Raw genomic sequence first — 12396 nt, 5'->3', positions numbered from 1 at the left:
CCGCTGTGGAGCACAGGCTCCGGACGCACAGGCTCACCGGCCATAGCTCACGGGCCCAGCCGCTCCGCGGCATGTGGGATCTTCCCGGACCGGGGCACGAACCTGTGTCCCCTGCATCGGCAGGCGGGCTCTCAACCACTGTGCCACCAGGGAAGCCCTAGGGATTTATTATAATTTACTTATCCCTTATTAGTAAACATTTGGGTTGTTGGCTAGTGTTTTCCTGGTGGTCGTGTTATATCCAAAGCTACAGTAAGTGTTGTAGGATTGTATATATATATTTTCCTACTTGTGTTAGTATTTCTTCAAAATTGCTTCTTACATGTGGAATTGTTGAGTCTAAGAGGGTATATACATTATAGTTTTTTGACGGGTACTACCAAATTGTTCTCCAGAAAACTATTCAGTCAGTTTATGCTCATACAAGCAATGAATGAGAATGAATGCTTATTTCCTCACACCCTCCTCAATACTGGATTTTATCCATCTTTTCTGATAAATGAAAGTAGTATCTTGTTATCTTTTATTTCATTTGATTTAGTTTGAAATTGAATCTTTTTCTTTTTTTTCTTTTTTTTTGGTCATGCAGCTTGCAGGATCTTAGTTCCCCGACCAGGGATTGAACCCGGGCCCTTGGCAGTGAGAGCATGGAGTCCTAACCACTGGATCACCAGGGAATTTCCAAGATTGAAATTTTAATCATTTTTATATGGAGTTTTTTTTTTAATGTATTTTTGGCTGTGTTGGATCTTTGTTGCTGCACACAGGCTTTCTCTAGTTGCGGGGGGCAGGGGCTACTCTTTGTTGCGGAGCGTGGGCTTCAGAGCACAGGCTCAGTAGTTGTGGCACACGGGCTTAGTTGCTCTGTGGCATATGGGATCTTCCCTGACCAGGGCTCGAACCCATGGCCCCTGCATTGGCAGGTGGATTCTTAACCACTGCGCCACCAGGGACGCCCTATATGGAGATTTAAAAATACTGATTTTCTCTTCATTTAAACTTTACTTTCAAATAGATTTTGATAGCCAATTTCTTATGGCAAGTAATTCTTCTCAGATACTGAATGGAAATGAGAGATCAGCTTGGAGATAAAATTCCACCTGAATAATTCCCAGTGAGAAAAACTACTTTCTGTACTCTGAAGTTGACAATATTAGCGTTCGTTTGAATATATTCAATTCTTAAATAAAATGTAATGTTGTAAAGGTGGCTATGGTTCTTAACTTGATGAATGATTTATGTTAAACATGCTGATTATCCTATCGATTATCCTAATTTTAAAGATTTATTAAGAAGAAAAAAGTTTAAGTGCCTTTTATCAGGATGTACATATTTCCTATAGGATGTTCTTAGCACCTTAAATCTCTTTAGAGAAAGGGAAAAGAAATCTCCTTCTTTTGTTATCTTGTTTATAATAAAGTATATAGTTCTTGGTTTAAAGATTACTTAAATGGAAAATGGTCGTGAGTTCTCACTTCTGCCTATTCTGTATCCCCCACAATCAGAAATCATTTGCAGATTCATTTTATATGCTTTCTACTGTGATGTTCACTGAGATACAGAAATGAATAAAGGAGTCTGTGCATTCAATGAGGTTTTAATCTAGTATAGGAGACAGATTCCTAAACCAATAAATTAGAATACCATGAAATAAGTATAAAATATAAGTACAGGGCTTCCCTGATGGCACAGTGGTTGAGAGTCCGCCTGCCAATGCAGGGGACGTGGGTTCGTGCCCTGGTCCGGGAGGATCCCACATGCCGCGGAGCGGCTGGGCCCGTGAGACATGGCCGCTGGGCCTGTGCATCCGGAGCCTGTGCTCCGCAGCGGGGAGAGGCCACAACAGTGAGAGGCCCGTGTACCGCAAAAAAAAAAAAAAAGTATATTTATGGCACTGAAGGGGTGTAATTAACTATCTTGGGGAGAAGAATGTGGTAAGAGAATGTTTCAGTTAAAAAGTGAGCTCTGGGACTTCCCTGGCGAACCAGTGGTTAAGGCTCTGCGCTTCCATTGCAGGGGGCACAGGTTCGATCCCTGATCGGAGAATTCATGTCCCACATGCTGTGCAGCACAGCAAAAAAAAAAAAAAAGGGAGCTCTGAGTTATATTTTGAGGGGTAAATAGGAATTAGCCAGTAAAACAAATTGGGCAAAGCACATTCCAAGAAGGGAGGGCAGCATTTAGTAATTCAGTCATCAGTTTTTATCGAACACCTACTACATGCTGGTTATCACCTCAACAAGTTTACTATTGTTCTTCCCTCTTACTAGTTCTCTAGGGTTTTTTTGTTTGTTTTTGTTTAAGTTCTTTCCCATCTTTCTCTACTTAGATGTCAGACCCTCAGAAAGACCTTCTCTCTACTCCCACCCCATTTTCCAATGCATCTTCCTACTTTACAGTAATGTAGAATTTTCATTACCAGAAACTAATGTTTGTATAACCGTATATATATGTGTGTGTATAATATTTATATAAAATATTTGAAGTGATTTTTTTTTATTATGTTTCCCTTCTGTTTCATGAAGGCAGACTTTATTCATCTTGTTTATTGCTTTTTCTCCAGTGCCTAGAACAGTGCCTGGCATATACTTTATTGTCATGGCCTGTTCACATAATTCTTATATTTGTGTCTCATAACAACTCTTTGAGCAAGATATAGGGCATATAGTGTCTCTGTATTTTATATAGTTAAGCAGCTGAGACCCAGGACTCTTATTTGTCTAATTTCAGTCAGTGGATCTAGGCTTTGTAACCCTGGTGGCTTGACTCCTATTCTAGTACTTGTTTTACTTTCTCAAGCTGCTGAGATTTTTTTATTCAGAAACTCAGGAAAGGCCTTCTGACCTTTCTTATCTTTGCTACTCCTAGCAAAATCTTTGGTGTCTCATTTATGGGATACTTATATCTCATCTGAAACATAGAATAAACCAATTCTCCCAGGAAATTGGTTGGTTATCTATATCATCAGATAATTCTAACTGCCCTTTTTAAGAAGGTTTTTAAATGTATGCTTTTGCTTTTAATTTTTTTTTAAACAGCTTTACTCCATCTGTTTCCATGAAATGTGGGCTTAAAGCCCCAACTTTTAGTTTGAAATACTACTTGCAACTGTTCTTATAAACTGGCTGATTGATTAATGAACTAGCAAATTAAATTTCTAAACCGTATCAACTAAAGTCAGGTACACAAAATAAAGAATTTATCAAGTCCATTCCCGGTTGGCCATTTAGAATAATTTTAGTTCAGTAGCATTGTATTTTTAAATATATGAGTCAGTTGTAAAGTTTTATAGAATATATTTTAATATTTGATATTTGTTTGTTTTGTTTTTATAGGCAAGAAAACAGTATATTATTGGTGAAAGCCTACTGGAATGAACTTTTTACTCTTGGTCTTGCCCAGTGCTGGCAAGTGATGAATGTAGCAACTATATTAGCGACATTTGTCAATTGTCTTCACAGTAGCCTTCAACAAGGTAAAAAGCACCTTATTTCTTTTGCTAGGATATAAGGGGGGGCATCAATTTTATAGTATTATGTTTAAAGTTAGGTATTAAAAGATACCAACATCCTTTTTACATTAGATAATTTTTACATTTTGATAAATTCATTCATTAATCACCCCAAAATAGTTTTAAATGAGAGCACAACAAAACTGAAACAAGCGTATTTAAGTGCTATTTCTGATCAGGCCTCGTGAATTTTTTGTACTTGGATATACATTCCAAAAAATCCAGGGTAAGTTATATAGAGATGATCAAATATTTATAAATGTATACTTCCCACCAGTTTTTTGGGTTTTTTTGGGTTTTTTTTGGTGGGGGTGCTGTGTTGGGTCTTTGTTGCTGTGCGTGGGCTTTTCTCTAGTTGCGGTGAGCAGGGGCTACTCTTTGTTGCGGTGCACGCTCTTCTCATTGCGGTGGTTTCTCTTGTTGCGGAGCACGGGCTCTAGGCAGGCAGGCTCAGTAGTTGTGGCTTGTGGGCTCTAGAGCACAGGCTCAGTAGTTGTGGTGCACGGGCTCAGTTGCTCCGTGACATGTGGGATCTTCCCAGACCAGGGATCAAACCAGTGTCCCCTGGCAGATTATTTTTTTTATTTTTATTTTTTTTCTTGCGTTATGCGGGCCTCTCACTGTTGTGGCCTCTCCCATTTGCGGAGCACAGGCTCCGGACGCGCAGGCTCAGCGGCCATGGCTCACGGGCCCAGCCGCTCCGCGGCATGTGGGATCCTCCCGAAACGGGGCACGAACCCGCGTCTCCTGCATCGGCAGGCGGACTCTCAAGCACTGCGCCACCAGGGAAGCCCCCCTGGCAGATTCTTAACCACTGCACCACCAGGGAAGTCCCCCCACCAGTTTTTAAACTGCCTTTCTTCATTGTAGCTCTTTGAATCCCAAGATAGGCTAAACCTTTTTTTTTAATCAATTCATCAGGATGTATTCTCTCACTTAAACAGTACTAAAGAGTCACAGAACAATCCTAAGTCTTTTTCCTTTTCTTGATGTCAAGGTGATTACAACTCCCATTCATTTGAAGAGACAGGCAGGCAGGCACTGATTTATAAATGTTTAGTTTCAGAATGGCTTGTGACTAACCAAGAAGGTGCCCCATCCTCAAGTGGGAAGAACTACTTTTTTGAGTTCAGGAATAATTTATAAGTTGAGAATTACATTTACTTCCTTTGCATATTCCATTTCCCATTGTTTTACATTATTTTTAAAATATCTGCTTCCTCCTCTTATTTAAGGGCAGAGAAATAGCCTTAACATCTCATCAACAGTAGATCTACCAGAAGGCAGTACTATATAAACACAATATATTTTAAAAGTTACAAAATTTTATTTTACTCAGATTTTCTTTGATCTTGGAAGTATTTTTTGGTAACTATTTGTTTTTGTTGTAGTAGTATGGGTAACTTAAAAATCTAGATGATTTTGCTTATTTTTTTCAACCAATTTAAGCTTAAATAAAATCCTCTTACCAAAAGTTGAGTCTTTTGTACTTTGGTTGGTTGGCCAGTTTTTTAGTCTTTATAGCTTATCTTTTCAAAGGTATATCTTGAAAGGAAACATTACATTTAGGCTTTTTTATATTAACAGCCTGTTTTGTTTTTTCTTGAACAACGTCTGAAGATCATTAATTAGTTTCATTTAAACTTGCAGAGATACTGAATTTTAAACATTTAAGAAATTGGTTATATACAGAGCTGGAAATTAGAAAGAAATATATTGGATAAAAATAGTCAGGCATTTTTGCTGAAAATTAGAAGCTTTTGTTTGTTTCTTTGTTTTTAATTAAAGATAAAATGTCAACAGAAAGAAGAAAATTATTGATGGAACACATCTTCAAACTACAGGAGTTTTGTAACAGCATGGTAAAACTCTGCATTGATGGATATGAATATGCCTACCTGAAGGCAATAGTACTCTTCAGTCCAGGTATATAAACATTTACTTCTTATTTAAAATACAGTGTTTTAGGATATGGAGAAATTAGAACCCTCATACATTGCTTGGGACTATACATTGATGCAAAGTGGAAACAACGAGTGTCCATCAAACAAATGAATAAACAAAATATAATATATAGATACAATGGAATATCATTCAGGCATAAAAAGTAATGAAATTCTGATACATGCCACCATGGATGAACCTTGAAAACAGTATGCAAGTGAAAGAAGCCAATCACAAAAGACCACATATTATATGATTCCATTTATCTGAAGTGTCTAGAATAGGCAAATCTGTAGAGAGATTAGTGGCTACCAGGGACTAAGGAGAGGGGAGAGTGGAGAGTGACTGCTAATGGGTACAGTTTCTTTTGGGGTGAACAGAAATGTTCTAAAATTAGATTGCAGTGATGGTTGCACAGCTCTGTGAATATACTAAAAGAACTATTGAATTGTATACTTTAAATTGGTGAAATTTATGGATGTTAGACATCTGGGTATGAAAAGGAAAATTGAAGAAATCAGTGAAATGACATCATAGACTTTCAGTCCTATTTAACACTTGAATGTTTAGATATATTTTGCTGGGCATGATTAAAAGGCAAAAGGAGAGGTGAGGATTGCTTTGTTAATGGGTTAAATTTCCAAACATCTTATTAGAGTTTCCAGCAAATAGAAAAATGGATCTCTTATCTTTCTGCCAGTTTCTAGTTTTCATGTATAGTAAAATGACAGTAAAGCTAATAATCAATTTTAGAATACGAAAAATTGGCTGTTCTCTTAGGCTCTGTATTTTTTCATTTTGGTATGTATTTCTGTTACTGTGTATGATAATAAAATTATCTGAGGAAACCTGCTTCTTACTTTCAATGATATCAGTAAGATAATTAAAGCTTTTTTGTACTATTTCTCCTAATGTTCAGATAAGTTAATAACATGTATCACCATTTTTATCACAACCAATTTGCCATCTTCATTTTCCTTAAAATTGAAAGAACATAGATTCAACAATAGAATTATAATGTAATTTTGTTTTACTAAGTATTCTATTTCTATTTGCTGCTTTTTTAATTCTCTTTAGTCAGGGCAGCACTTTCCATATTTTAGGCATAAGTTTTATGAAATTCTTTTAACAATTCCATTTTAGTGAAATATTTATATAGGTTATTTCATGTTGGTATATTATTCTTCTGATAGAGATGATGTTCAGAGTTTCATAATTTTATAAGTATTTTTTTAACCTAACCATGGTGAAAGGAAGGTTTTCTTACTAAAAAAATATAGAATATAAACTTCATGAGGGGTGGGTGAAATGGGTGAAGGAGGATCAGGAGGTACAAACTTCCAGTTATAAAATAAATAAGTCACAGTGATGTAATTTACAGCTTGGTGACAATAGTCTATATTATAAACTTGAAAGTTGCTAGAAAGTAAATCTTAAAAGTTCTCGTCATAAGAAAAAAATGTTTTGCAACTTTGAATGTTAACAGATGGTAACTAGATTTATTGTGGTGATCATTTTGCAGTGTATACAAATGTCAAATCATTATCTTGTATACCTTAAACAGATACAGTGTATGTCAATTATACTTCAGGTAAAAGATATATTATTTTAATTTAAAAATTTTTAAAGAATATAATCTGCAGATATTTCATTGGTTAAAAATACTTTCAATACTGTATGCTAACACATATATATGGAATCTAAAAAAAAATGGTTCTGAAGAACCTACGGGCAGGACAGGAATAAAGGCGCAGACATAGAGAATGGACTTGAGGACATGGGGAGGGCAAAGGGTAAGCTGGGACAAAGTGAGAGAGTGGCATGGACTTATATACACTACCAAATGTAAAATAGATGGCTAGTGGGAAGCAGCTGCGTAGCACAGGGAGATCAGCTCGGTGCTTTGTGACCACCTAGAGGGGTGGGATAGGGAGGGTGAGAGGGAGACGCAGGAGGGAGGGGATATGAGGATATATGTGTATGTATAGCTGATTTACTTTGTTAAATAAAGCAGAAACTGACACACCATTGTAAAGCAATTATACTCCAATAAAGATGTTAAAAAAATACTTTTAAGCTAAGTCATTTTTTTGTTTCTGTTGAAAGCAAACTGATCAAAATCCCTTCCACCACTTTTGGAATAGAAAAACCTATTTTATTTGAACCCAATGGTCTCAGTTTTTATTAGATGTTAGAATACATATATGAGATAAAATAGTTATAAGGGTTTAAAGTACAATACCTGGTGTTTAGTGGTTGGGTTATTAAATATATTATTTGTGGAATGAAAGAGCCACACATATGATGGGGCTTTTTTTTTGACTGAATTATTTTTCCCACCCCCTTCCATCTCCACTTGGTGCCTTATTAAATGAGTATTCAGAACTAAAGTAACAATATATTCCTTAATGTTTCAGATCATCCAGGCCTAGAAAACATGCAACAGATTGAGAAATTTCAGGAAAAGGCTTATGTGGAATTCCAAGATTATATAACCAAAACATATCCAGATGACACCTACAGGTATCTAGAAGTTAAATACTGTTTAATTAAATTCATCTTAAAATTTTTTGTGAATCTTATTTCATTATTTTCCAATCCAAGTGTAATTAAATTTAGTCAGCTTTGACCTTTGAAATAGTTAATGCTATTAAAAGTGGTAGTGTGTTGTTGCAAGTACTTTGCATGTAATATTTTATGTAAGGAGATTTAGCACAGAGAGGTTAAGTAACTTGCTCAAAGTCACACAATAAAGAGCAGAGCCAGGTAGTCTGATTCTCACACCCAAACTCTTTCTTCAGTTGAAATAATGGATTTTATTAGTAAAAGGGATGAAAAATGGATGAATAATAAAGCACCATTAGACTATTTGATAATTAATTTTGAAATTTGGCTTATGATATTTCTAACAAGGTATTTACCATTGTCCTTTCAGAAAAAAATCACTTTTTAAATAAACTCAATTTTTGAGTAACTAAGCATTTGGCATCAGAGCCAGAGTACGTGGGTTTGACGCCTGACCCTGTCACTTACTAGCAGTATGGCTTTGGGCAAGTTATTTAAATTCTGTTTCAGTTTCTTTACCTGTAAAATGCAGATAATGGTACCCACCTTTTATAATTAGTATAAGGATTAAATCAGTTAATATATAGTCAAAGAGCTTAGAGCAGTGCCTTTTACAAAGTAAGGGCTATATAAATGTGTTTACTAGTATTATTAATTTAACATACTTCAAACTTCATAACTTACTATATTTTACATATAATAAATTTTTACATATGTTAAATAACATGTTTGTAAGTCAGGTCCATCATGAAAGTCAGCTGTAGTTTATCTAACCAGTTTTCCTATGCCGCGTCCTACCAATTCTGTGTATATAGCTCAGCTGGTGGGAACAGACAGGAAATGAGTAGTTTGAGCAGTGGAGTGCATGGCTACAGAAAGGTTACTTAATTCTGGGGCTGCTGGTTTCACTTGTTCTCAAGTGTTAGAGTCGAAGGCCTTAGAAAAGAGCAAGGATAAATTGTGCCACCAACTTTTCAGAAAGGTGGTTCTTTTGGTGTTGGTTTTGTTATGATTTATTTTTCAATTTTCTAAAGTTTCAGAAGTTGTCTTATACCTCATTATACAAATAAATACAGTATTTAAAATGTTCCTCCTTTTTGACATAACAGCTGCTTGCTCATCTCTGTTCGATTAGGTTCCAGGTTCTTGGACCTCTGGAACTCTTTCTTAGTTTCTTACATTCCTAGTTATTTTAAAATAATACATTATCTTTAGATAGCAGTTTTCAGCTTATAATGTACTTTCACACAAGACATTGTCCTGCCTTTAAGAACCTCACTGGCACAGAAACTGGCAAGGATCATTTTGTTGATTGTCACAACACTGTGAAAGAGACAGGGTGTGATGGCTTACACGCATTCACATAGCTAAGGGGTAATTGAATCAGGATTTGGATCTAATGGTTTTGATTCCATAATTTATGCTCTTCCCAGTAATAACAACTATTGCCTATTTTACTATTCCCAGTAATTTTTTGAAAAGCAAAACCAAGAAAACTAATCATTGAGCCTCATGTATCCTGATAACATAAAACATTGCTGTTCTTATAACCTCGAATGAGTTCCTAAGCTGTTAAATTTATAACTTGATCCACAGTTTAATAACTTAGTTCCATGGTCCGTAAAACCAACTGGAGGTAGCACAGCATAGCAGTTAAGAGCAAGGCTTTCCAATGAAGTCTGACAGACTGCATATATATCCAGGTGTTTGTCATACACTCTAAGGCTTGAGAATACTAAAGGTTTTATTTTATTTTTTAATTTTTTAAATTTTTTTGCGGTATGAGGGCCTCTCACTGTTGTGGCCTCTCCCGCTGTGGAGCACAGGCTCCGGACATGCAGGCTCAGTGGCCATGGCTCATGGGCCCAGCCACTCTGCGGCATGTGGTATCTTCCCGGACCGGGGCACGAACCCGTGTCCCCTGCATCGGCAGGTGATCTCTCAACCACTGTGCCACCAGGGAAGCCCTAAAGGTTTTATTTTAAGTTCTGAAAACTAGATCTTTATTAAATTAGGCCACAGACAGTATTCATGCAGAAATTACTTATATCTTTCTACTAAATCACTCTTTGATTTACAACTTTGTTCCCCCTTCCTTTTGTCTTTTGAGGTTGTCCAGACTACTACTCAGATTGCCAGCTTTGAGGTTGATGAACGCTACTATCACCGAAGAATTGTTTTTCAAAGGTCTCATTGGCAATGTACGAATTGACAGTGTCATCCCACATATTTTAAAAATGGAACCTGCAGATTATAACTCACAAATAATTGGTCACAGCATTTGAAAGCTGAGATCTCAGTTTAAACTGATTGTTCTTTCTTACTGGAACACAAGAAGACACCAAATTGAACTCATTGCTTCCAGGGCGTCTGGAAGTTTTTACTTTAAAGAGTAACCAAAAACCAAGATATTTTTATCTTCCTTAAGAAGAATTTTTGAAGTGACTGGGCAGGTAGCAGGAATTAGAATTTCCCTTCCTGTCTTATTTGAGTGAGTAAAAAATACTATGAATTTATTCTTGGCTGAGATGACACCTAGAGCCATCACCTCTTGATTAAGATATCTCCTTTTATTTTATAAAACAAATAAATAAGTCTCTCTTTTTTCCCCAGAATTGTGTTCTGTTCATGTTTAACTTCATTATGAACTACTACAAACACTTAATGGTCAGGAACCCCTAAGGAGGATTTTCTTGCATTTTACTCTTCTATATTATAATCTGTTTGTTTTAATTACCTGTCAAAAGAAGATTATTTTATGCTCAGTGGTATAATGATAACATTAGAACTATAGGAAATAATAAGTGAATATAGGTATTTTTTTGTCTTTTGTAAATATCATGGCACCATTAGCATATATCACTCTCATTGCTGGCAATGAGACATAGGCCATTTGTGATCCTTTTAGTGTTGTATATTACTAGCTATAAGCACTTTTTATTTATGTATGTAGCAGAAAATTGTTCTTGAGAATAAGAGGGTTCATGTTTTAATATTTTTGGTTTACTGTGTTATAAAAGTAGCAGAGACTGATTGAGCCCCAAATGTTTCAGTATTTCAAAATAGATATTAAAATTGTTGCTCTTCCATTCCACAGAAAGCATCTGTCATCTCTCCCTCTTTTCTGACCTGCATTTATAGTTTCCTGACCCTTCTTTTAGGTCAATTTCTTTTAGGTCATTAGAAATACCTACTTTGTGAAATAATGGATTTATTGTAGCCAATCTGTGTTTTCAAGATGAGTTAGACAATTATTTTAAAGCAATTGATAATTTTTTAAGACTTCAGTTTTTTAGTATATAAAGGAATATGCACTGATTTTTCACTGTAAAGCGGGGAAGGGCTGTTTTAACAATAGTATGAGCATCAGCCTGAAGCGCTGCCTTGTTACTACCACAGCAGCATTTTAGGCTCCTTGGATGTCTTCCACAGTAATGTTTTCCTTAGCAAAACCTAATACTGTTAAATATTTCTTTGCTATAATTTCATGATGAATTATTTTGCTGTGTCTATTTGTTGGGGTTTTTTTTAAATATGGAGATTTTATTGCACTCAGTACATTTTTTATAAAGATTTTTGCAATAGAAGAGAAGCAGAATTTGGGGGAAGGGTATGGATTTTACTAATAGTTACTTTATAGTACATAAGAAGTTTTAAAGTATCAATTTACAGTCTTTATCACCTTATTAAGGGAAACATTTTTCCCTATTTAAGACATGATTTTTGTCAACAGGTTTATTTATAATTATCAGCTGGGAAAACTACATTTAGTACAAAATACTTAGATGGAAAAATCAGTAGGTTTATATCTTTATAAAACCAGTGAAGTAAGCCAGGGATTCAAGAAAAAATTCTTTTAAATAATGTACTAATGGTTAATTAAGATACATGTTTCAGGTATTTTTCCTGATTATAGTTATATTTGGAAGTGTTTTTTAAAACTATATTAAAATGTGACCTGCATTACAAATTTCTGTTTTCTGCCAGTATATTTGATTTCAGAGTCCTGTTTCTTCAGTGTTTGGTCATCCTTTTGTTTGTTTGTTCCATTATTAAGAAATCTCTGGTAAGATTTATTACAGTACTTTCAGGAAGGGAGGAGTATGGAAAACATTTTTCATATCCCAGTATTTTAGGATGATTTACAATTCAGTTTGAAGACTTGCAAATATTGCAGTTTGACTATACCTTAAAAATCTTTCTCTCCTGAAATCTCAGTAAAGTGTAACCACAGAATGACAAATGAAACAGGAGAGAAGAAATCAAAGGATAAGAGAGTTGAATAAATTTTTGGAAAACAAAATGCAGGTAAAGAAAGACTGACTTAACAGAGCCAGAACCAAGGAAACTGAATGCCTGCAAAAGGTGGTACATTG

General features: G+C 35.5%; 1 protein-coding gene across 1 annotated transcript in view; it reads left to right on the top strand.

Moving 5' to 3' along the window:
- The window catches only part of NR2C1 (nuclear receptor subfamily 2 group C member 1), a 40846-nt gene extending 30215 nt beyond the window's left edge, over positions 1–10631 (top strand). The window contains exons 11-14 of the mRNA XM_007468212.1: positions 3336–3475; positions 5300–5437; positions 7873–7978; positions 10131–10631. Coding sequence (XP_007468274.1) covers positions 3336–3475; positions 5300–5437; positions 7873–7978; positions 10131–10305 — 559 coding nt within the window. The 3' untranslated portion in view covers positions 10306–10631. The remainder of the gene's footprint in view (positions 1–3335; positions 3476–5299; positions 5438–7872; positions 7979–10130) is intronic.
- The last annotated feature ends 1765 nt before the right edge of the window (positions 10632–12396 follow it).

This window comes from Lipotes vexillifer, unplaced genomic scaffold (genome assembly GCF_000442215.2).
Source record: "Lipotes vexillifer unplaced genomic scaffold, Lipotes_vexillifer_v1.1 scaffold180, whole genome shotgun sequence".
Classification (NCBI taxonomy): Eukaryota; Metazoa; Chordata; class Mammalia; order Artiodactyla; family Lipotidae; genus Lipotes; species Lipotes vexillifer.
Note: the sequence above shows the minus strand (reverse complement) of the source record. Positions and strands in the feature narration are given on the sequence as shown.